The sequence below is a fragment of the Drosophila pseudoobscura genome, chromosome 3 (assembly GCF_009870125.1).
Source record: "Drosophila pseudoobscura strain MV-25-SWS-2005 chromosome 3, UCI_Dpse_MV25, whole genome shotgun sequence".
NCBI classification, from domain to species: domain Eukaryota; kingdom Metazoa; phylum Arthropoda; class Insecta; order Diptera; family Drosophilidae; genus Drosophila; species Drosophila pseudoobscura.
Window position 1 is genome coordinate 22129608 of NC_046680.1, and position 26016 is coordinate 22155623.

Here is a 26016-nt window from a genome sequence, read left to right on the forward strand (position 1 = left end):
AACTTGGAGCCGGACCGGACCGGTTCTCTCTCTCCCCGCGAAAGAGTGTCTCTCTTGCCGCCAGCGCTCTCTTCGCTTCGACTGGAAGAGAGTCGTAGTCGTGCACATAGGCGATAAGAGTCGGTCGTCTTTATTTATTTGTCGTCCGGACGAGGCGACTGTGTGCTTATGGCTTAATTAATTAGAAAACCATACAGCCATAGGTGCACATACGTATATACCTTCTCGTAGGCTCCCTCCGACACGCCCCCAATATGCATACTCATTCGGTACCGTACACCGCACCTCTTCCATCACCATCTCCCATCGCCGATTCATTCTCCGTTTCCGAATGACTCCCGCCGACGCTGCGCCTGCGCATAGATCTTGGGGCCTGAGCGTGGCTCCTCCCTCTCTGGGGGCCCGTTCGTGATTGAGTTTTGTAATTACATTATGCTCGTACTCGTACTCGTACTCGTATTCGTATCGTACGCCATTTTCTTGTGTCGCGCTGCTGCTGTCTCGCTTATCAGAGCCGCTGATTAAGTTAATTTGTTATTTTGTAATTTCTCTGTTTCTCTCCTTTCTCTTCTCAGTCCCTACCCTGCTGCAACCCTCTGCAGCTGTACCCCTTGGGGTACACGGACTGGCGGCTGCAGGGGCAAAAAGCGATACACTTAAACTATGCCAGGAATGCCTCGAGCCTCGGCCAATATGGTCAGAATGCTCTAGAGGATTTGCGTGGTGGGCCCACTTGTACACTCGTACACTCGTACACAGGAGTACGAGTATTTCACCAATGTCCTTAAATAGATGTTCGCAAGAAAATTCTGCTCCCTCTGCAGCTCCGCCGCTGCTGTTGCTGATGGTCGTTTGGGTGGATGACGGGGGAGTCGACGCTGGGCGGTGTGTTGGCCACGTGCAGCGACTAACAGATAGCCAGAGATAGTGTGCTGCCGAGGATGAGTATACAATATCTCTGTACATCGATACACTCACTCGGAGACTTCTGGCCGCTGGTCGCTGGTCGCTGGCTGATGCATTCCTCGCTTCGATTTTTCATTTTCCCCCAGCTGCAAATGGTCATCATTGCCTTTTCCAGACTCTCGCCGTGCCTCGGCCTCGGTCCGCCGTTGTCGTTGTCGCCAGCTTGTCTCTTCCGCGAATAGTCGAGAGCCAGAGCCAGAGCCAGGTCCAGGCTGGGGCCCAGGACCAGCTCCAGCTCCGAGATGATGTCTGATGTCGTTGTCGATGTTGAGTCGATGTCGATGTCGCCCCGCCGCCGCGTGCATTTAATTATAATGAAATATAAGAACTCTGCGGCTCCGCGATGGTTTGTCTACCTGCCTGGGCTGCCTAATGATTTAAATTAATCATAATGACTGTCAAAATAGAACGTTTGCCGCTGGCCTTAGTTCATATAAGGCTCGCTCCACGCAGCGGGCACCCGACTCGGTCCGTCCTCGGTTCATCTCCTGCTACTCCTCCCACAGAGAGAAATAATATATTAGAGAATGGAAAACTTTATATTTAATAAGCGGATCTAAAAGTTATACACTTTATGCACTTTTTTATTAAATTAATGATAAATTAGTCGCAGATCAAGAGGTCACAGATACAGATGCAGATACAGATACCCTCTTCGATTCTCGCAGTGCATTCAGTTGCAGCTCCTGTTCCTGCTGCTGCTGCTGGTGCTGCTGCTGCTGCTCCTGCTGACATTTCATCATACTCACACGGCCTGGCTGGCTGGGTTTTGGCCCGGTTCGGTTCGGTCGGGTCTAGCTCTGGCTCTGGGTCTCTGGCCTGTTCTAAGTCTAAGGTTCTCACAATTGTAGACGCGTTCTGTGCAGCGCTTACTAATTGGTTAGTTGGGTCTCTGGTCGGGTCTGGTCTGGTCTGGTCTGGATCCCTCTCCTTTGTATCAACTTTGTGGCTCCAGAGCGGCTGTCTTTCTAGGCGATCGTCAGCCTGTCTGGCTTTTGCCTCAGCTGGGAACAACCACCACCACCACAACAGCCACATGTTGTATTTTTTTTGCCATTGAATTTTCCCTGGAATTTTCTTCTCTTGCACATTTCTAATACTTAATTATTTGCGAGCGTTTTCTTGGCGTTTTACGTGCGTTTATTCCAGCTATGGGGCCTGCTCTTGCTCCCCCAGTGCACTGGTTATGTAATCCCTCAGAGTTCACCTTCAAAATCTAACGGGAGAACAGATCATCATGCATCTGTATGTTCGCATATCTTCCCGAAAATTTATTTTTATAACTCACTCAAAAAATGAATTGTAAAAAAAGAAAACGTTTGTTCCATTTTCGAATTTGAACAATTTTTGATTTGCTGCAGCTACACACACATACATAAGCCCATATACATTCATATACGTCTGCACATATATATAGATATTATTGGGTATTTATAGACCTTGTTGGGCATTCGGCATAGGCCCAAGCCAAAATGTTTTTAAATAGTCTAAATATGTAAATTTGTGTTTTGTCTTATTTAGTAGATACGATACATGACGAGATATGGGAAACTACCTCGGAGATGTTGAGTTGGGATCTATCGAGACTACTGGTAAAATAATTAAACTACAGATTGCCTTTACTGCAGAAGCCAGTATGAAAACGTGAGACATTTGTAATGAACATTATATTCGAATTAGAGATCTTACCCCAATGGAAACCCATGCATCTATCAGAGCAGAACCAATCATTGTCGTAGATCATTAACATTATTATAATCCAGCGCCTGGGACATCTTATCTGTGGCATGCAGCACCCACAACAACCCAGAGCTCAGGTGTCTAATTGGGCGCTGGGGTGACAATGAACCACTTAGCCCAGCCATAGCCACAGTCAAAGACAGCCACAGAAAGCCAAAGCCAAAGCCTGCAGATTGTCAAAAGTCTGCGGAGAGAGAGAGAGAGAGAGAGAACCTCCAACGCCAACGCCAAGTCAAAGTCAGAGCCAGAATCAGATTCAGAGTCGGAGTCAAGATCGAACCAATTGGCAATTGGTACAGGCGATCGCAATGTTTCTTGGCTCATGAATAACGCATAAGGATTGGGCTTGGGCTTGGGGTTTGGGGTTCGGGGTTCGGTTTTGGGTTCGACTGTGCGATGCCTTTTGTCAGGGGGCAGGCATCTGTCTGTGTGTTGTTTTTGTTTCTGTTACAATTTAAATAAAATTGAGGCTTTGCCGAAACAAAAGGAAAAGCAGAAGACCCCCATCCCACCCTTTATTTTGGGTTTGGTTTCGGTTTTGGTTTTCTCTGAGCTGAAGTACCGTTCTGTCTTTCGGAGTGTCTGTCCGGCCACAGGAAACAAAAGCACCGCTACAATCATAAAACGATTAACAGGTCGTGACCATTTCACCTGATTACCGGCTGGCAGTTACTCGTTACCGGTTTTCCAGTTGGCCAAAAGCTCATTTGCATTCAGCGCGGACTCCCTTCGGCACTGTGACAAGTGCAGCGACAACGGAAGTTCAGGCCTCCCCACACCACGCGCCGCACACTCCGCCCTTCCGTCCTTCCGTCCTGCCCAGTTAGAACTTCCTTGCCAGCCCAGCATTTTAATATTCCCTCAATATTTAATTATGACAAAAGTCGAGATTGCTGCGTGCTTAGCATGACAGTGGGGCCCATCAGCCCTCGTGGCTTGGCTCTGTCTTGGGGCCAGGTTCTCTTTTTCGGTTGACGTCAGTCGGTAGTCGGATACCGCTGCCTCGGCCTCTACAAATTAGAACAGAATTATCCCACGCATCTCGGATAATGTACGCGAAATACTTGATCGATTGCCAGCGATCGATAGTTTGTTGTTGTTGCTGCTGCTGCTGCCGGACTGACAAGAGCTGGGCTGCAGACGAAGAACGTCCCAGACAGGCCACAAACCATCGGAGGAGTTGCATGCAACATCAGCAGCTACAGAAGCTACAGAAGCCACAGCAGCAGCAGTAGCAGCAGCATGAGCAGCTTGGGATCGTCGGATCGTCGATGGTACAACAAATTTCAGCGCGTAGAACGGTAACTTATTTTTTTCTACCCGCTAACTAGAGGATATTCTGGGTGTATTGGACTGAAATGTCATTTAAAGATTCTGTCTTATATGATGTGCTTCTTTGTGAGCAAGGATCCTCTCAGAATTCTCTCGGTAAAGCGGTCTTTGATTTTGATGGACATCGTCTCCACAGTTAGACATTTTATCCAGATGTTCAAGGATGAAGCAATCCTGCAGATAATCCAACTACAAGTACAGAAGGTATACCCTGGTCGAGCACTCCCAACTCCCCCCAGACTGGGGTCCACTTATTGTCAGGCCATGGAGCAGCAGGCAGGAGGTGGAGGCTCACAGCGATGTCTCCAGCCTGGCTGTGATAAAATGTGCGTAAGTGATCAGTTGGAAGAAATCGACTTGGAGTCCGACTCCGACTCAAGACTCGAGACTCGAGAGTCTTTGCGTTGGGGTTAAAATTCTTGGACTTCTGTGATTCTTGAGGTTTTTTGCGCTGCGTTTCGTTTCGTTTAGTTTTCTGTTGCTGTTGGTTTCAACTCTCTTGGCACTCTTGGCAGCATTTTAAAATTACAAGTATGTAATTTTGCTGAAATCAAGCGCTCATATGAAAATTCCACTGGCGGAGCTGTCGATCGATCTCGATCTCACAGGCAATTGTGGAGCATTTTTAATTTGTGCTCTTTTGCCTGGAAATCAGAGCAATGAGGGTACGCTCCGTTCGAAATACAGCTTGGACTGTGGACTGCGGGCTGTGCGGGTACGGGACCGTTCACCGACCTTATCGCGCCCACAAAATGTCAATTCTGCGCACGTCGCTTCACAAGGCATCCCAATCAGTCGTGGCCGGGCCACTCTATGGCGTTTCAGGTAAGGCACGGCACAGGCACCCAGGAGGAGGTGGAGCAAATGTCTCTTCTCGATTCTACTGTTGATGCTGATGCCTGGATGCAGCCTGGCTGGCTGGCTGGCTGGCAGCTCGTCATCATTATCTCTGCGCTCTGCCAACACAACATCACAAATAATATGAGGAAAGCAACAAAACACAAATACTCGTACACAAAAAGAGGAGGCAAACAATCGTAGGGCATGGCATGGAAGGAAAAGGGCTAGAGGATGGAGGACTGGCACTGGCCCCGGGACGACCGGGCTGCAAATAAACTATTTCAATCAATGCGTTTGTCGTCGTGCCATCGCTCGCTCCAAGGATCGTTCAGGCATTCTGACAGTCAGTCTGTCAGTCAGTCAGCCAGTCTGTTAGTCTTTCGGCTGTTGGTTTGCTTGGGTCAGTCTCAGTCCCAGTCTCAGTCACTATGCAAGCGATCGATCGATCGATCGCATGCCAAATGTAGTTAGGTAGGATGAGTTGTGGCTACTGTGCTTCCTTCGTTGTTACCTTCAGGTATTTCTGATATGAGCTGGATAAGGGACAGAGAGACTGGTGGGGAGTGTTTCAAGCTTGTGGGTCAAGGATCATTGATGGTGTAAGTGCTAAGAACAGCGACTTTAAGAATTCCTATAAACGTTGACTTTCCTCAATCGTAGTCCTGCCATGGACTAGATACTCCTTCAAGATATCGTTATACTGCTGGATATGGAAGCCCTTCAAGCGGCTAAAAATATGGATATTTTTATTATCCCCCAATTCCCAATCAAAGAACTCAATTATCAGTTATGATAAGGAGATATGGCAGAGGGTTGAGGGTGGAGGATGGAAGACTGGCATTGTCCCGAGTCGATCGAGTTGCCACAGAGATCGAGAGCATTGTGAGGTAGGCTGTGGGTGAACTCGATCAGTGGGCGGTGACGGCGATTGTTCAGCTGAATCTCATCGCCCGTCCAAATGCCCAATTGCAGACTGTATCCTTGATCAAGGACGATTAACAGCATAGTGCTTCCAAAGCTCCAATTGCAGCTGTAGTCAGAAATCAGCCCGGGCGGGGGTGGCGGAGCAGCTGCAGTGTCATGGGCTGGCAGGCTGATATTTATTTGCCACCACTCAATGGTGTCATACCAATCAGCACTCAACAGTTAGCCCAAATGAACCGAAATTAAGAAAGCAGTACACATCATAAGCGTTGCAAGCCGTTGTTCCAAAGAAGCTATTCAAGCAGTAGAAAAAATCAGTGATGACGTATACATATGTATGTATTTGAGATATAAATGTTTAAGCATCAACATTTGGTTTCAAAACAGCGAAAAGAGCAGCAAAGACAAATGATAACATAAACGATTAACATTTGGATGATTTTCACCTAGCTACCGACTAATGAACACCACTCAAAATGCAGCAGGTTCATTCAGCCTATACTCTCTTGCCTTTTGGGCATTGTCTTTAGCTTCTGATTCTTCTGCTGCTCCTTCAACCAACCAAGCCAACTCTGGATATATTCTACACATAAGAACGTTAAGAAAAGCTTATATATTTTTATAGAAAGTACCGAAAAAATATGAAATTGCTAAAATCTTATGTTTATTCAGGAAAGCGTGAAGTATGCTTTGACCACTGCCCGGTTGATGTCATAGGAAATCCAATGAAATTGGAATAAGTAGTCACCATCAGGAAAAGGGAGATAAGCTGTTATCCTGTGAGTTAGAAATGTTAAGCCTGATTTAATTCTGTGATCCCCTGACCACTTACGCTGTACGGACACGAGTGATTCATGTTGGAGTAGGACCTGAAGGTCTCATAAAAGAAGGTAGCTATGGGGTTAGGCTTCTGACTATTCACGAATCGGCAGGCATCGATTGTGAAGTTGTAGAGGAAGGGCCTATACCCACTAAATCGTTTGTACAGACCGAAGTTAACCTGGATATAGAAACTGTATTAACGTCATATTTTCTGTGGCCATTTTGGGTGGAAAAACCTTGACTTTGGTAATGGGAATCTGATTCTGATTTTCTAATCCTTCCTACATCTGTTACCAAATTTGAAATCATCAAGAGACGAACCACAAACTCGAGCTTGGCGCATATCATGAATTGTCAATAACTGCCACTATAACTGCATTTTTGAATTTTGATTTAAACGGATCGTAATTTAAAATGAAGCATTTAGTTTGGGTCCATTGATCAGTAGATGCCCAGATTACGATGATTAGATAATTTGCCAATAATAATAATATTGAGAATTATAGCTCTCAATTATGGCCATGTTTTTAAATATAATTTCTGTGTAATTTTTGCGAGTTTCAGATAACTCGTTTTAGGGTGCAGTGAACGCTATTCATCGTTCTCCCACACTTGAATCACGTCTGGCTGTAGTATTTGTTTTGTTAACGCGAATTCGCGAGTTTTGGCCGTCTCGTCTTATCAGTCGTTTGCTATAATACAAGCAAACGTGGCTAAGGTTGTTGTGCATGGCGCGTGGTCGTTGTTGATATAGAAGAACTGGAGGGTCCATCATATTGGGCGTGGGAATTGGTTCCCTCTGCATAGAGAAGCCTAAAAGGCTTTGACGTATTTTTGGCTATAGTATTTGTTATATACAGATATCTAAATTATATAATGTTATCTTTATTTGCTGCATAAAATGTCTTTGATTTAATAAATCGGCGAGAGTTGCCAAACATTAATCTAATCATTATATTTCTTGAATTGCTTAAGATTGAATTCTTTTTTAGAAACATACTTACTTATTTATATTTTTTTAAATGGTTAGTTGGATAATTTAAACTAATTTACATTTTCCATATTTTTATTATCCCCCAATTCCCAATCAAAGAACTCAATTATCAGTTATGATAAGGAGATATGGCAGAGGGTTGAGGGTGGAGGATGGAAGACTGGCATTGTCCCGAGTCGATCGAGCTGCCACAGAGATCGAGAGATTTGTGAGGCAGGCTCTTGTTGAACTCGATCAGTGGGCGGTGACGGCGATGTTTCAGCTGATTTTCATCTCGCGCCCAAAATGCCTCCTTGCAGACTGTATCCTTGATCAAGGACTGCCAAAGCTCCAAGAGCAGCTGTAGGCGGAAATTAGCCCGAGAGTGACGGAGCAGCTGCATGGGCATGGCAAACGGATATTTGTTTGCAGGCTGCAGTCAATGGTGTCATAACAATCAGCACTCAACAGTCAGCCCAAAGGAACAAATTTAATGTACTAGCTGGCAAAGTCTGGAAGCTATGAAAATGCTACACTGCTTTGTGAAACCAGTAAATCCAAGCAGTCCAAAAAGAAGTACACATCGCAAGCGGTGCAAGCAGTTGTTCCAAACAATCTGTTAAAGCAATAGGAAGCATCAGTGGTTAACGTATATTTGAAATAGAAATATCTCAGCATCAACATTTCGGTTCCAAGAGGGCGAAACGAATAACAAATGAAAACATATACGATGTGAGAGAGCAACACCATTAAATAAGCAAAAATATATAATATATTTTTTGTTGGATTAAAATAAAATAATTTAATATTATTCAATTCACTGTACAAAAAAAATTTTTAATCTCAAACACAATTAATGAAAATTTTGAGGATTTCCACCTAACTACCGACTACTGAACACCATTCAAAGTGCAGCAGGTTCATCGAACCCAAACTCTCTGCCAAAAGGGGGATTGTCTCTTGCCTTTTGGGTATTGTCTTTTGCTTCTGGTTCTTCTGCTGCTGCTTCCACAGAAAGCCAACCGCTCCCTGGCGACCATGTGCTGATGCCCACAGAAATGAATAAATATTAATGCTGATGCGACGCGATTCGCCAATGAAAGTGGTGTTTGCCCGCTCTTCGGCGAATATTGGTCTCGACTCTGCTTGTGCTTAGAACTTTTCGCCTAATCGAAAGTCGGGCCGTGAGAATCCAGCGTGCGAGTCATCAAACTCTCTCGACTCGAGTTCAATGCGATCGGGTTCAAATTTGAGGAAGTATAACTTTTCTGGGTGTAGCGTAGCAAACGATATCGGTCGTCACTGCGGCCGATAAGGTGTGACTAAGAAAACCGAAATCAAAACAAACCAGAAGGAAACGGCGGTATCTAGGGGGCCGAAACTTTCGATACAACCAATTTTGGTATATATATTTGTATTACAAGTAGGGTAGATTAGATCATTCAAGAAAGCCTGAAGTATACTTTGACCACTGCCAGGTTGATGTCGTAGGCCATCCAATGAAATTGGAATAAGTAGTCACCATCAGGAAAAGGGAGATAAGCCGTCATCCGGCGATGTACAAAATCTGCAGTAAGCTTGTCCAGCACAACATAATCCTGTGGGTTAGAAATCGTAAGTCTGAATCAATACCGTGATCCCCTGACCACTTACACTGTACGGACACGAGTGGTTCATGTTGGTGTAGGGCTTGAAGATCTAAAAAATGAAGCTAGCTGTGGGGTTGGATTTCTGATTGTTATGGAATCGACAGGCATCGACTGTTAAGTTGTAGAGGAAGGGCCTATACCCACTAAATCGTTTATACAGACCGAAGTTAACCTGGATATAGAAACTGTATTAACGTCATAATTTCTGTGGCCATTTTGGGCGGAAAAACCTTGACTTTGGTAACGGGACTCTTAAACAGTTTTACTTTGATGGAAATGTATTTGAAGCTCCTGTTCAAATCACTAAGCTGCTTATCCAAGGAGTCGCATTCGATGTTCGTAAACTCCGTCCGGGAAGCGATGTGGGTTGAGTAACAATATATTTTTACCATTACATGAAAAGTTTCCTATTCACAATGATAGCTCGGTTACAGGCCTCTGTTACCAAAAATGAAATCATTACGAGACGAACCACAAACTCGAGCTTGGCGCACATCATGGATTGTCACTGAACCCACAATAACTAAATTTTTGAATTGAATTCATTTAAAATTAGCATTTAGTCTGGGTCCATTAATCACTTAATGCCCACAGTACGATGATTAAGTAATTTTCCAACGTTTTTCTCTGCATCGCTTAATAATATTGATAAAAAAAGTAAAAAATTCTCTCCTCGGGACAGATGGGAAACACCTTTCTTATATGCTTTGTACGCATATTTTACTCCTACATACAAAAATGGGGAATGTGCCATAGAAATGACTTCCCATAGCTCTCAATTATGACCATATTTATAAATATTATATCTGTGTGATTTTTGCGTGTGTCAGATAACTCTTTTTCGGGTGCAATGAACGCGATTCACCGCTCTCCCATACTTGAATCGCGCCAGGCAGTAGTATTTGTTTTGTTAACGCGAATTCGTGAGTTTTGGCCGTCTCGTCTTATCAGCCGTTTGCCAAAATACAAACAAAAAGTGGCTAAGGTTGTTGTGCATAGCGCGTGGTCGTAGTTGATATGGAAAAACTGGAGGGTCCGTGGGAATAGGTTCCCTCTGCAGAGAGATGCCTAAAAGGCTTTGACTTTTTTCGTCATTTTATCTTTATCTTTCTTGTTGCATAAAATGCCTTTGATAAAATAAATTGGCGAGAATTACCAAACCCTAATCTAATCATTATTTTCTTTGATTTGTGGAAGAAAATTCTTTTCCAGAAACAAATTTATTTATTTTGTTTATTATTTAAATGGATATAATAACATCACATTTCACTACCGTTAATTTTAACTAACTCAAACTTTCTTTTGTTTTAATAACCATACTTTCCCAATCAAAGAATTCAATTATCAGTTGGGATAAGGCCATCTTGCCCCATCTACATATGGCATTTCGTCAGTGGCCGCAATTGATAAGCACGCATCGACATCTGATCAATGATTGGGCAACAGGGGCACAATGCAACGCCTTTGAACAATAAGGGTGCAGTGTCGAGGGCAACGCATTTGTGCAACACGCACAAGGAAGCGGCTACAGCGGCAGTGAAATTTGCACAATCTCCTCTGATGTAGTCATCGATATCGATATATCAGATGGGTTATCATTTGACTGATAAGGATGGGGCTGCGGCTGCGGCTGGGGCTGGGGCTGGGGAATCAACGCTGAAGAGCGGTCCTGTCATCGACATCGCCAACGCCATCGGCATCTGCTCTTATCGTACAACCGCGCACGGGGCGTATGATTAATAAAATCCGAATAAACAAAGGGGCAACGGAGAGCAGCGCACACACCTTCAAAAAGTAAACGACAACTTGACCTAAATCAAAGAAAACGGAAAAGGAGAGAGTCGTAGAAAGAGAAAGAGAGAGAAAGGGAGTGATTCAAAGAGAGGGAGAGCCAGTGACAGAGCAAAGACAACTTTTACAAATCGCTGCATTTAAATAAACAAAACTACGAGGCGTGCTAATTTTTATGAATTTCATAACATGATTTTAATTTTAATAAGACGCAAAAGCAACAGCAAAAGCAACAAGAAAAGCACTGCGTACGATATTACGTGAAAGCTCTCTGATGCGTTGCGACGCGACGCCTCCGTCCGAGCAGTCACGCATGCGCGCCAAAATAAATCCCCCCGAAATGCAGCTCTTCACGAACTTCTTCTGAGTCAAAAGTCTAGGCAGAAATCAATGAGTGCGAGAAGGGCCCTTCTGGGAGAGTCAGAGAGAAAGAGAGAGAGAGAGGTGAGGGGGAATGCCGGTTTATGCGGGCGTGATTTTGTTATTGTTGCTTCTCCCAAAGCAAACGAAAATGAAAGCGAGAGAAGAGAGACAACACGCGGGCAGTGTATTCAGTGCCAAAGCTGGCGCTCTTTTTGTATACCCCAGATGTAAAAGGAGGTATATCCGACTATATGCTTATCATCATCTAGTACTATCCTAAGAATGTCCGTCTGTCTGTCCGTCTGCACTTTTATATAACTTTTTATAGGAAGCTGATGCTTATGTATCGTATCTTGAAATGTTTATAGCTGAATGGGTATCAAAGCCTCGACTACCGAGAGCTTTCTCCTCTCTTGTTTTCTTTCGTTGTTGACTACCTGCATGCGAATTTTGTGACGTCATGCCGCATAGCAATGCAAAAAAGCCAAACTGCTACGTCAGATGTGCATTTATTTGAGCTTATGGAGAATGCACCCTCTCATACCCTCTCTTCATATTCAAAAAACTTAGAAAAATATTTAATTATTCGCTTCTCATCGTTTACACTCTGCACAGCAGTTGGCTTTTCTCCCTGCACTCAGTCGCAACAGAAGGCAGGGAGCAGAAACTTGTCTGGTAAGTAAATTGCTTGCAGTTCAGTTGGTTCCCCCTCTCTCATTGAGAGTAAAAGTGATTGGGAAAAACTTTTGCTTTTTACATGTCCCGCAGACAGTCAGTCGATCGTTTCTCTCCTCTCTTTGGCTGAGTCTCTTTGGACGCTCATCCACAGGTAGTTGCTGTAAAAGCAGCGCAGCCGACCGACGCTCAAGCAGCAGTAACGACGACGACGTCATTTTTGGGGCTTTTATGGCGTGGAGCATTTGCGTCTGTGGCTGTGGTGTGTGTGTGTCTGTGTGTGTTACATGCGCGCTGTGCTTCGGCTGCGTCGCTGGCGTCGTCGTTTGCTTCTCATTTTCTTTGGCGCTGCTGCTGCTGCCTTCTGCTGCTGCTGCTTGGCCTGCGCCAAAGACTTTTTCACTGTGCCGCGTTCGCATTTTGTCACAGTTACAATTTACCAATTGTAAGCGACGGACGCGCTGCTCGCTCTAACGGACAGGAAAACGCCAAGAAAAGCTCCCTCTTTCTCTCTCTGTCTGTCTGCCTGTCTCTTCGCTCTCTGGGGGCCCAGACAGCCTAACGGTTCTTCAGGAGCTTGCCTTTGCCTGCTGCCTGCCTGCCTTCTAATACCAAAGCAGAGTCGCGTCGGGCCGTCTCGTATAAAATCTGTTGCATCATTGCGGTGGCACTTCAGTCGTTCGAGCGCGTGCGGCCGGAGAAGTGCAGTGTTAACAACGATTACAACAACAAGCTAACAACAATACAAAAATGCGTGGCTGCAGTGAACATTTAAGCGGCAAAAAATGACTAAATTTACCAATTTGTGAGATAAAAAAAAAACACTTCCAAAGACAAACTTACCTCAGTGCAATGGTTTAGGACTTAGAGCCAACCAACAGAAAAAAAAACAACCATAAATTCCCCAACAAAATTTTCGCCTAAAATCAATCAAAATTATCGGGCAAAAAGGCATCAACATTCTACCCTCATTCGGGCAACTAAAAATGCTGAACATGGAATCGCCACAGATGTACGCCGATGCCGTGCAGACGCTGGCCCAGCTGGACCTCAAGAAGCCGCCCCCCCAGCAGGCCACCATCGGCCAGATCACACTGACGGCGATGTCCACTGCCCAGCAACAGCAACAGCAGCAGCAGCAACAAAATCCTCAACAGCAGCAGCAGCAACAAAATCCTCAGCACCAGCAGCAGACAACGGATGCCAACAACAATACGTCCCAGGATGCGGCACTCCTTGTGAAGCAGCATGCCATGCACCAAATGCAACAGGCGGCCCTCAACGGCAACAACAACAACAGCAACAGCGTGAACAACAATGTGAACAACTTGCTGCAGAAGCAAATGCTGCAACAGTACACCACGCAGACGGATCTCGACGAGCTGACGACCCAAGAGATTACCCTGGACCTGCAGCACCTGATAGATGACCAGTTCCGGGACACGGAGACGCTGGGAATCTTCAGCGACATGGTAACCAGTCCGGGCGGACTCTCCGCCACCCTGCCGCCCAATGGAATGGTCAGCGCCGCAGCCAAGGTGTTGCAGCAACAGACGCTGAGGAATCAGCACGGTTACGGGCGGGGCGGGGCACTGGCGTACATGCCACAACCCGTGCACGCCACCTACAACAATTCCAGCGACGAAAACAGCTCCGTGGGCTCCGACTCCAGCACGATCAAGGAGGAGCCCATCGACCCCGAGTATCGTCGCCACCTGCAGGAAGCGGCCAGCCAGCAGGCAAGCAACGCGGCCGCCGCCTTCATGTCCAATGGCAATGGGCTGTACAACGGGTACGGGTCCGCAGCGAACGGAATATCCGGCAACAGCACCAGCGGCACCCTCAACGGTAGCACCACCCCGAACCACAGCAGCAGCAATGGCAGCAACGGCAGCAGCGGTCCCGTAAATGGCAGCCAGTTCACGAATCTGACCACGGCCAATGTGCTGGCACACCACAACCTACCACACCTGGCGGCCGCCGCTGGGGCCCAGCACCTGTTGAAGCAGCACAGTAAGCTCCAGCACGCGGGGCAGCACCAGCAGCACAACCACCACCGGAAGCACGGAAACAAGCACGTGGACAAGGGCACCGAGGAGTACCGGCGTCGGCGAGAACGCAACAACATCGCGGTGCGCAAGAGTCGCGAGAAGGCCAAAGTCCGGTCGCGGGAGGTAGAGGAGCGCGTGAAGAGCCTGCTCAAGGAGAAGGACGCTCTCATCCGGCAGCTGGGGGAGATGACCAACGAGTTGCAGCTGCACAAACAGATCTACATGCAGCTGATGAACCATGCCAATCCCGAAGTGAGTCGCGTCTGTCGGAGCTTCCTCAACACCAACGAGCACTCACTGTAGCCGTGAGTGTGTGTTGTGAATGAGTCTGAGTGTGAATGAATGAATGAGACATGAGTGAGTGAGTGTGTCTGTGTCGCCAAATCAAAGATTTAAAATGCTGTGTGGGTAGCATGTAAGAACCATTTTCCTTTTTGCTACTGTTCATCAACTTCTGCATTCTGCATTCTGCATTCTGCTTTACCTCTTCTTCCTTTTCGGACCCACCCTGTGGGGCATTTCTTTGTACATTTTCTTCTCTTCGTTCCCTCCTCCTTGTTATCACTGCTTATCGAGTTACAATTAAATATTTTTGTACTTAATTTTAACGACTGTAACATATATTTCGCACATCTATAAATATATATATCTATGCATATTATCATAAAGTTAAGCCAAAGAAAAATGTTGAAAATATTTATGTAAAAACGCGCAGGAAAGAAAACGGAAAATACAAAAAATTAAAACTATTTATACAAAAGAAACAAAACAAAAAAAAAACAAACAAAAAACACAAATCATATTTTTACTATTGTAATTTTGTACATTTCTTGAATGGTGTGCGGCTTGCGCCTACATGCTTTATGCCACGCCCAGGCCCTGCTTTAAACACTGATCCAACATTAGCAAATCTCTAGATCGTAAGCCTTTTCCCAAAAAGATACCTCCCCCCCACTCACTACCCCTACCCCAGCCCCTACGCATATCCCTACCCGGTACTAACAGTAATCTAGCGAATGCGATGAGAATACGGAAAATCTGATCCGTGGCTGCTGAGAGCGCGGAAGATATGAATGCTATTAACTTGTAAGGCCAACGCAATGTTCTCATTTTAATTTATAAATTCGTAAATTAAATATACATACATACAAGAAGAAACCAACAAACGCAAACTGTAAAGCAACTCTAAATAAATTAAATAAAATTTACAATATACAAAGAAACATAAACATTCTTTCATTTTCAAGAGGGCTATTTCAAACCTTAAAACCGAACCCCCTAAGTTTTCCGTAATATTATCAAATTGTGTATAATATTTATAAATTAGCCGACAAACCGTAATTGGCCCAAAAACAATGCGAAGAGCTTTGCCAAAAAATATCTAATAAAATGTCGGCCATATTTAGGCGGCCACACAAACACACACACAGGCATAGACAGGCACATAGAAGGCCAATAAGAGACAGGCAGAGAGGGAGACACAGTTTTCTTGTGGCTTTTCCTCTGATGCGACAACCAAGACAAGGCAATGCATTTCGGGCTGCCAGACGCGACAGCTGAGACACGCGCTGAGGGCAAAGGGTCTGCCAGAGGGGGCAGCTCGGCTGAGGAGGATGGGAGGACCGTACCGCCAGACAATCGCATGGCGGCCGTGTTGACACAATTTGACAGTAAGACAAACCCGAAACGAAAAGCAAATTTATAAACGACAAAGCGAAAAAGAATAAATGCAACCCGAAACAAAAAATACAAAACACACAGAAATATCAGACAAATTAACGCGCCAGAGAAAGCCCCCCCGAAGCCCGGGGCCAGAGGGTAAGCAGCAGCAGCAGGAGCAGCAGGGGAACGCATTGCCCCGACCTGGGGCAGATAATCACTTACACAAAAAGCCAAAAAAATCTGGGTTCGGGCTAAGCCCTTTTCTTGAGGCTTGTTGAGGAAAGCCAACGCAAGGCGGTGGCTAAAACTTTCTTTCCATCTGCGGCGATTGCTGCCTGCCCCGCTCTTGCCGCAGCTGCCCCTGCTACTGCTGCGTGCACCCAATTTGTCTAGCCCTAGTCTCCCCTGTCACCCCGACTCTCAGTGAGCATTGTTGAGTACTTTGATTGATGAAAGCTAATTGCGCATGCACTCTAGAGTGCAGCAGCAGCAGCAGCAGCAGCAGCAGCAAGCAGTAACCTTCTCGAAAGTGAAATTGTACAACTTGTGGGTGTCTTGTGGTAGCCATGAAACCCGAAATGAAACTGGCTTCAATTTAAAGCTCGACTTTGATAAGGGTTCTAAGCGGCTTACGGTGAAAGTTTGCGGTTGCCTGTGCCCCTGCCCTAATCCCACGACTGCAGCGCCCTCATGGGTACATACATGCATCATCGTCAGCATGATTTTGGCAAGGGAACAGAAATTGCCGCACAATTACTGCCAAACTAAGCGCCAAGCATACGCGGCGTATGAGTTATGAGCGACGCGACGGCAGCGAGAAGTGATAAATCTGCAACAACCAGAGGCAGCACAATTTGCAGTCATTTTTCCGTCCTACCAAGGCGATAGGTTGATAAATTTTAATTGCCATAATGAAGAAGGAAGGAGAGATGCTGACGGGACATATATCAAGAGGAGGAGGAGCCCAGGCACAGACACAGGCACAGGGCCATTCGGGAGGTCTAAAGGATGTTACAGCATGGGGTTGGTATGTGCTTAACGAATCTGAGAGTACGATCAGTAAGATGTCAGAAATCAAACGGGTCCCAGAGCAATCTATCTATCACAACAACTTTAATAGTCTTCAGGAATAGATTATCAACTTCGAAAAGCTCTCAAGAAAATATGTCTCTCATATTTCCCTGTATTTGCAAATAGTATGCTCCTCTGATCCTCGTTACTTTCCGTTTCATTGAGCTTCAAAAGGTCCAGTTCCAGATCCAGATCCATCACGTTTCAGTTGCCAATCAATCGATCTTTCACACTTCAGTTCCACTTTGTCTGCTGCTTATTGTTGTACGAGTGGTATCTTCTCCTCTTTCCACTCCATCTTTGGCTGCAACGAACAGCAACAAAAAAACATAACGGAAAAAAGTGGGTTACTTCATTTTTATTTTCATGCCTCAAGAGAGCGAATGGGGGAAAGAGAGAGGGACACGGAGAGAGGGACTAACTTTACATCTCTGCATCTATCTATCTATCTATCTATCTTTATTTTTTTTCTTTTTAGCACAGATTGAGTAATAGCTGTTTGGCTTATATTTAAAGCCGAGCTCCGTTCCCTCTCTTTTGTGCCACCATTCGCCTGGCAACGACGATCGTGTGGCCAACACGGAGCGGTTTCACTTTCTATGCCGTCGACTGACTGACTTTTGCTATCTAATACAGCCGTTGCCTCTAGAGCAGCAGCAGCGCAGCAGCAGCAGCTGAGGCAGCAACAATGGGGCACCGGCGGAGCTCACCTCTTTTTACCCCGCTTTTTGCTGTTTCCTTTCCACAATACATTGACTATTTTCTTTTCGACGGCGACGACGACGACGACGACGCCATGTTGGCCGCAGTCTCAGTCTCAGCCTCAGCCTCACTCTCAGCCGAGTCTGAGGCTCAATGTATCTGTATCTGTATCTGAGTGTGGGTCTTATGTAATAGCCATGAGTGCTGTTGTTGTTGTTGTTGCTGCTTTTTAAAGATGCCTTTTCTTTTGTTGTGCTGGATGTCTGTCTGCTGCCTGATGACCAAGTTAAGATATTATGTTCGTTATGTTGCGCTTATTAACGTGGCCCACAAAAATTGTTTAGCGTTTTGCTTTGCTTAAACGAATTTTCCGTTATAAATCAAGCGAGCCCCGCAAAATGGAGACATTTGGCTGTGTGGCTCTGCGGCTCTGCAGATGGCAAATAATCAAATAAATTGTACAGCCCCCAAGTGACCCACAGATTGAAGATGCGTCTCTTTTACGCAACTTTTAGGATGAGGTGAAGCAAAATACAACAACCTACGTTCTCTCAGCACAGAGTGGAGTTAATAGCACTAACAAAACTTCAGCAACAATTAAAAAGAAATTAATTTACATACGGTAGAGATGTATTTAACACTCGAAAGCATATCTGTTCAGAATTTATGGGCAGCACTGTCCAAACAAAATGTTTGTGTAGATAAGGCTAAAGGGGAAATAGCATGAGCGAAGCAAAGATACTTAACGAGAGGCAAACACAACGAAGATTTAAATGCATACTATATACATACATATATGTATGCTTTAAGAGAGCATTGGGAATACAGTCGAAATGGAAAGAGTTGGTATGGAGATAGATCAGATCAGATGATAAGGAAGCATAAGGACGTAGTAGTCCTGCAACCAACTGCGAACCATTTATCGTTCTGGACCCAGGATATCCTAGTCGACAGCGGCAATCCCGTGAGCGGCAAGGCCAGCCACAGAGCAAGACTGAGGCAAGATCCCAAGAGGAAGAGAAAAAAACAAAACTAAATCTAAACCACTCACCCACAGACCCATTGGCCTACTTTTTCCCACAGAGAGGCCCGGCAACAACAATAAAAATATATGAAAATACAATAAAAAAAAAATGCTGGAAAATAATCTCAACGCCAACACACACACAAATACATACATTGCTAATCAACGCGTACATATGTGTGTGTGTGTGTGTGTGCAAGTCGAAATTTACAAGGGGCGCCCTTTTGAAAAAACTTCTTCCAAAAAGCTGCGCGCGCTTCTATTTTCAGCTGCGCGTTGGCGTCAACGTCGCTGCCTTTATCAATCTTGGCAGAGCAGAGGCAGTGGCAGTGGGGTGGCCCTGCAGTGGGGCGGGGGTGGGTGACAGAGGAGGTAACTTATCTTAGGGCAAGACCCGCGTCCGTTGGAAAGGGCCGCCGCGCGCCAGACACTTGTTGCAAGCAGAACAGTCGAGCAGCAGCCAACAACAAATTGACCTAATTTTTGGTACACATTTTTCCTTTACAGCACACAGATACACACACTTGCACCCATACAGGCAAGGAAATACAAACAAACCCAAATATGTGCCCTAAACACGTACAGAATGGGAAAAGACGTATCTGTATCTGTATCTGTATCTGTGCGAACGAGTGTGTGGAATGCTCCCTTAAAGAGCGACGCAGCAACAACAAAAAGAAAAAAAACAAAATTGAAATTGAAATTGTTGTTAATTGTTGGTGTTGTTGCTGGTGTTTGCTTTGCGGTATTGTTGAGTTGTTTGCAGTCGCTGTTGCTGTTGCTGTTGCTGTAGCTGTCGCTTCAGTCGCTGCAGCACTCCAACAACAATAGAATTCACTTTCAATTTTTGTTTCTTTCTTCTGGGTTTCGGGCGCATTGAAAGAAATGTTCTATGCCACAGCAGCAGACGTGTAGCAGCAGCGGCAGAGAGCAACAAATTTTTTCTTGACTTTGAGCTAAGTAGGTCAGCAGCTGTAAAATAGACTCCACTAGAATCCCCACCCCACAACCCACACCCTATGGTACGGATACCCCACCGAAAAGGCAATCAAATCGGGGGGAGAGAGAGAGAGAAATGTTTGTGCATTGCCAATGGAGGAATGTGTCTGGATACTGCGATCTGTGGCACTGTTTAGACGGTGTCTACTTCTCCATTGCTTGAGGCATCCGACACCCCACACCCCACGCACCACTCCTCACTCCCGTCCATGGTGGTGTCTGGTCTGTTAAGTAGGTCAGCACTTTGGGACTGAGCTGATCAAAAAGAAGTTTTCATTATCATGTGCAGTTGATGCAGCCGAAATAGACCCCGAAGTGACTTTAAGTATCCCAAATGTTCTCAAGAAACAACAAATTGTAGCAAAAGGCAAAGGGATTCAATAATTTTTATGGTCGAAGAAGGAACAAGTAGAACCATAAAATGTATCTTTGAGTATGAAATGGGATACAAAAGTCACTAAATGATTGCCTACAGTTTTTACTCACATTTTGGGTCTTACAAAACTTCTGGATCTTCATTTTTTAGCTCAAAACTGTATATACTTATTCGAATGGTTTACTTGTTTAGTACATCTCTCAGATATGTTCTATCCCATCCCATGCCATGCGTATCTTTTGCTTTCACGCTCGCTGTGTCTCTGTGTCTCTCCTTGCCCATCTTTCGTTCTCAACCTTTCGGTTTTCGCTTAAAAATAGCACCAAAAAAAGGTTCATTCCGACCCAGAGAACAATGAAATCGACCAAAAATTTGTGCTTTTCTGCATCGCATTTCTGAAGCATTGGCCAAAACAAACCGCCAGAGACAAGAGCTGCCAACAAAATAAAGAAATTAAACAAATGATTTAAATTTTAATGTAATTAGTATAAGTATAAAAATGTGTGGACTCGGCACAAATCATGTGTTATATAGTACGTACGTACGTACATACATTCTCAAGCATGTCAAGATCACACAAATCTTTCTTCTTATCTTCTTCAATAAATGGGGAAGTGAAGTCTGCTGCTGCTCACTGGTGCTGAATATTAGGGGAAAACTCGTAAGAAAGTTAACTTCTGGGGGACGTGATCATGGAGAGTGGTTTCAATCAGAAATGAAATCAAAGACGGTTGAAAATCGATTGGTAACTGGGTTAAGAGCAAGTGACATCATTTCATGCGACTTCCTGCTTGTACCGATGAATCATTCCCTCAAGATGTGGGATCCCTGTGTCATCTCTCATGCTTTCCCCCTCTCTCACTATCTTTCTCTCTCTATCTGCGTCCCATTTTGGCGCGAAAATCCATGGGCCACCCCACCAAACCAGGCCGACATACCATTGCCTCATTTCGCCGGCACGGCGCGGCGTGGTGCGGCGCGGCTTGGCCTGGCTTGAGCTTGAAAGTAAAAGTGGTTTGGCTTTCTTTTGTGGCACACGCTTTTGGCGCTGCTTTCCAACAACATCGGCGACAACGGCGGCAACGACAACGACAAGTTGCCGTGTTGAGTCCAAGGTCAAGAGGAAGACTTTGAAAATGCCACAACAATGTGGCTGTGGCAGTGGATGAATAATGCAAAGGCCCCCAGAGCCAGAGGCAGAGGCAGAGCCGGAGCCGGAGAAAGAAGCGACATTGAGAGTGAGAGTTTGGCTCGGCTCTCAGCTGGAGCTGGATCTGAAACTGAGGCCTGGCTTTGTCTGTTTACCGTTATGCGAGCCAGTTCCGGTTTAGGACTGGTTAACCGGTTGGAGATCTTCGAGATGGTGGGAACAGGGACCCAGGGGAAACAGGGGAGGGGATGGCAGATCATCTCCAAATGTAGTCCATGTAACTGGCACAACCGGCGATGACGGAGAAGGCGACGCCGACGACGACGACGAGTTTTGGCTTTTATGATTACGCGAAAAGCAAAAATGGAGGCGAAAAATCATTTAACCTGGCTCTCAATCTTCATCTTTGTCTTTTGAGCCTCTACAGCTGTGTATCTATGTATGTGTATCTGTTTGTCGCCTAACTTAAAATGCGGCGAAGCGTTATGCATAATTAATAACCGTTAACGGAACTGCAACCCGCAGGAAAACTTTTGGGGCCAAATTAAATGAAAGGAACGCAAAGCAAAGCAAAGGAAGGGAAAGGAAAGGAAAAAGGTACAAGAAAAGACAGAAAAGATCTGTTGCAATCGGCCTAAACACTGAACTAAGTGAAAAATGCATAAGCATAAGCATGGGCGCATGTAATATTATTATGATTATATTTTTGGTAGTTATAAACAATTAAATATGTGAGCGCCGACTTATATAATCGCTCGCCCTGTTGGCTATGACTGCGACTTCGACTGCCCCGCGTTATTTAATTGCCGCCAGCCAGCCAGCCAGCCAGTCAGCCAACGGGAAAAACGAACACGGCCGCACAAAACAGCCACTAAAATGTGTTTTTAACTGTTAATGCAACTGCTTATGAAATGAGGTTGCCTCGACAATTAACTGGAGTCAGAGTCAGCCTTTGCCTTTGCCATTGCCTTTGCATTTACCTTTGGCCGGGACGCGAGTCGCGGGACGCTGGACGTCGAAGACTGTATGCAAATGAGGCACCACACGGAGAGCGGGCCGAAAAGGAAAATAAATAAAATTAACAGCAGAGTTTTTAGTGGGTGTCGCGTGGGCACAGAGATATTTGACATTTGATAGTGGCAATACGAAGCGAAAAAGTGTCAGAATCAGCGCCCAAATTTAATTGCTATTTAAATATGTAATTTAAGTCCGTTAGAAGCTGAACAATAAACAATTGGCCAAAATGAAGGCGCATATCCATCAGAATTCTTCTTGTGACTGATGTATTCTGTAGAGTCTGAAGACATTAGCGGATGGCTAGGCTACTCTTGTAAAGAGATGACTATTTACTTGTAAGTAAATATACTAGAATGGGTTAACATGGGATCAATGATAAGATATAGCTTATCTAATTTGGGGAACGCGTGGATAAGCAGATTAGAATATATGACACACTTTTTGGTAGATTTAAAAGGCGTACCCAATCCCTTTGCCACTGCATTCATAAGAAAATCAAGCTACTTTTTATTTTGTTATTGATATGAATATTGAAAAATTAAAAAGCGAAAGTGGCCAAGCCAGTCGACACCTTTTCACTTTCAAGGCCGCTTCGATCGCTGTCAATGCGGGTCCCCAGCCGGAAGACAAGACCGAAAGGGCCAAAAAAATAATAAATAAATAAATAAACTCAAAAGAAAAGAAGAGAAAAGACACACCCGAAAAGAAAAGACGAGGGAGGGGTGAGGTGAGGTGCACGGCACGCATGTGACCCAAAGCCAAAGCACGGAAGTCGGACACAAAATAAAATTAGAAATAAATACAATAAAATATCTTAGATGCGGACAAACAAACAAATAAACAGAAGGCGATTGTAAGTGTTTGTGCGTGTCGTGTATCTGTATCTGTATCTGATCCGTGTTTGTGTCTGTGTGTGAGTGTGGGGGTCTGTCGATAGCCTAGAATCATGAATGGGATGCAGTTTTGTGGGCCACTACAGTTAGTCGCTTGGTTATATAAGAAAACGCTGCGTCGCGACGCAACAGTGGATGACTTAGGTCAGTTACGTAAGTCGATTTGAAAAGCGTTCGCTCGCTTCGGGATTTGGAGTTTAACTAACGGATGCGCTTCGCGCCAAACAGCGGAAACTGGGTCGATGGCATAGTGGCTTTCTACTGGAAGGAAAAGATCATTTCGGGATATTTAAAATAATAATAGTTGTAGTTTGAAAATTGTAATAAACTTCGTTATATGAAGGTGCAGACCTCTTTCTGCGCAGAACCACACTCTTCAACCCACTCGGCCAGCTGATAACTCCCACCACACATCCTCTATCTCCCAGTCGATGAAAAGTGCACTCAGTGGAGTGCTGTCTGTGTGAGAATTGTGGAAAGGAAATACAACAAAAACTTGAGCTCAAGTGTTGAAGTGTCTTGAACAAACAAACAGCAATAGGAACGGCAACAGCATCGACGGCGCTGAGACACCAGACAGCGATGCCGACAAGCGGACAAGCGGACACGGGACACGGGACGCCACAGCCCATGGCTGTAATGGGTGTGAAGGGGGGTACTGCTTCCAGGAGGGGGGTACCGATAGACACACACTTGTAGCTGCATGCTAACATGTTTTCAAAAAAGAAAAAATAAGCTGAAAGAAAAAACGGGAAAAAACTACAACAAATTTTTATTTATTTATTAAACGAAGAAAAAATAGATATATGTATGTATGTACATACATATGTATAGACAAACTTGTTTATGGTTGTTGTTGCTGTTGTTTGCATATTAAATAAACAGAGATACACATACAGATACACTCTTTTTGGCCATGCTACCAATACAGACGCACACATATTTTGAGGTGTACCTGTACCTCTACCTCTACCTCTACCTCTACCAATATGGATATAGGGGAAGCTCCAACCTAAGCCATCCACCTAAATTCATAAAGAGAAATACTACTACTATACGTACATACATATGTATATTTTATTGCATAACATCCCCGTTATGTTATGCGTGTGACACTAATTTTTGCATGCGCCGAAAAGCATAAATTAATTTCTTCTTTAAAATTCCAAAAACCAAACGCCAAAAAACCAAAGACGAAGCCAGGAGTAGCCACTCCGCGTGTCGCTCCCTCTCGATCTAGTCACGCTGCTGTGGCTGTGGTTCTTTTTGGGGCCCCGATGCCCCGCTTGCAAAATGCTCACCATTTGCCCAATATTTGCCATTTCCTCACCATTTCGGGCCATTTTTCTCCACGACTCTACTATATGCTCTGTCTCTGGCTGTGGCTCTGGCTCTGCCCCGTTGCCGGTGGCTCAGTTTTCCTTTCGCTTTCATTCACGCGTGAAGTGGCTCGGAGCGTAGGGCAGGAATCGTGGCTGCAGCGGCAACCACCGACCACAGCAACATTAGGCAGCCAGAAAAAAACAGAAGACTTGAGGGGAATGCAATCTAACGAAGTGCGGTATACCCTTACTTGGGGATCAACAGGAAAACAGGAAACCCTTTTTGAATAGCTCCTATACATCCAAAGGCTTTCCGAGGGAAGTTTCATTGAAATTAGGTGAAAACAGATCGTTTTACATATGTAAAGTCCCCTTTCCAGTTAGGAGTTGTAATTATTCCTTGATGTCTGGAACCTTTTCTCATACATCCTACCGCAGCAGATGTACCCCAACAAGCACTCGTAGGGCAGTCCAAATATGCTTAGTTAATGTGCATTACATTTTCGTGATTCTGATCGATATCGCCAAGCGAGCGTCTCGTCTCCATAGTTAATAGAGCTTTTGTTGCAGACATAATCAACGAAGCAGAAATGCTGCCCCACTCCAGTCCCCCTCCCTCAACCAAAAACTTCGTCGTCATTGTTTTTATACCTCCATCCCGCTCCCCCTCCCACCCACCGTTCCACTAAACGCCATGTGCTGTTCGAGTTGGGCATTTTTTGGGGGGGCATTCTGCCTTGCCCTGCCCTCCCCCTTGATGAGCGGCCAATTAAAGCTAATGCATAGCCAAAGATCCCCCTCGATCGGATCGGATCGGATCGGATCGAGCCCGATCCCCATCCCGAACTTCAATTTCAATTATTTGTCAGGGCAAAGCACAGACCCACATGCAGCAGGCCCGTAATATCGAACGATCGATAATTGATAATGGAAATATGTATGTGTATGGGTCTGCGTCTCCTCTGCTCTCCACTCGACCACGTACGGCATAAACTGCATAAGAAAAGAGGAGCCAGAGAGGAGCACGAGCAGATTGGTGGGGGGTCCTCCCTGCGGAGGCACATGGACGTCGAGACACGAAACCAGCAAGAAAATCAAGCAAACCAAAACGACAACAACATCAGTAGCAGCAACCAACAACCAACAAAGCGACTCGAACACAACACCGAAGGTTTAGATACTCTGGAAGATACATCGTTTCCATGGCAAGCCATGGCAAGCCTAAAGTTCAATCATTCTGAAACTGGTTTGTGACGGATCCCAATGGGTCCCTTGGCCCGATGGGATCCTCGAGAGTCCGATCAAGAATTTATGATGCGTGCAAACATCTGATCAAAATCGTGGTACCATTTGCCAGGGCATCACAAAACCGAACCATAATAATATTAATTCCAGTGTGTGCTTCCACGTTCGCTTGTAGTGGTATGAGAAACTGGGTCAGCGTGTCGTTTGGTGCGCACACATACACATACAGTGCCAGCAAATATATGCACACATGTAAGTTGCTGCCGCTGCCGCTGCTGCTGCTGCTGCTGCTGCTGTTGCCGTAGGGGAGCGATAGAAAGTGAAAACGAAGCAGCAACAGCAAAAGCAAAAGCAACAGCGACTACGACAACAAAATGGCTATGACGAACGTACTGCGGCGGCAAGAAAATCACATAATCGCCGTCGACA

General features: G+C 45.3%; 1 protein-coding gene and 1 pseudogene across 1 annotated transcript; one reads left to right on the forward strand and one right to left on the reverse strand.

The window, feature by feature from the left end:
* Nucleotides 1–9039: 9039 nt before the first annotated feature.
* Nucleotides 9040–9671, reverse strand: LOC117183757 (uncharacterized; annotated as a pseudogene).
* Nucleotides 9672–12471: 2800 nt separating this feature from the next.
* On the forward strand, nucleotides 12472–15154 carry slbo (slow border cells). Its single transcript, XM_001361955.4, has one exon. It carries the CDS (start codon nucleotides 13062–13064, stop codon nucleotides 14427–14429), a length of 1368 nt encoding a protein of 455 aa, XP_001361992.2. The 5' UTR covers nucleotides 12472–13061; the 3' UTR covers nucleotides 14430–15154.
* The last annotated feature ends 10862 nt before the right edge of the window (nucleotides 15155–26016 follow it).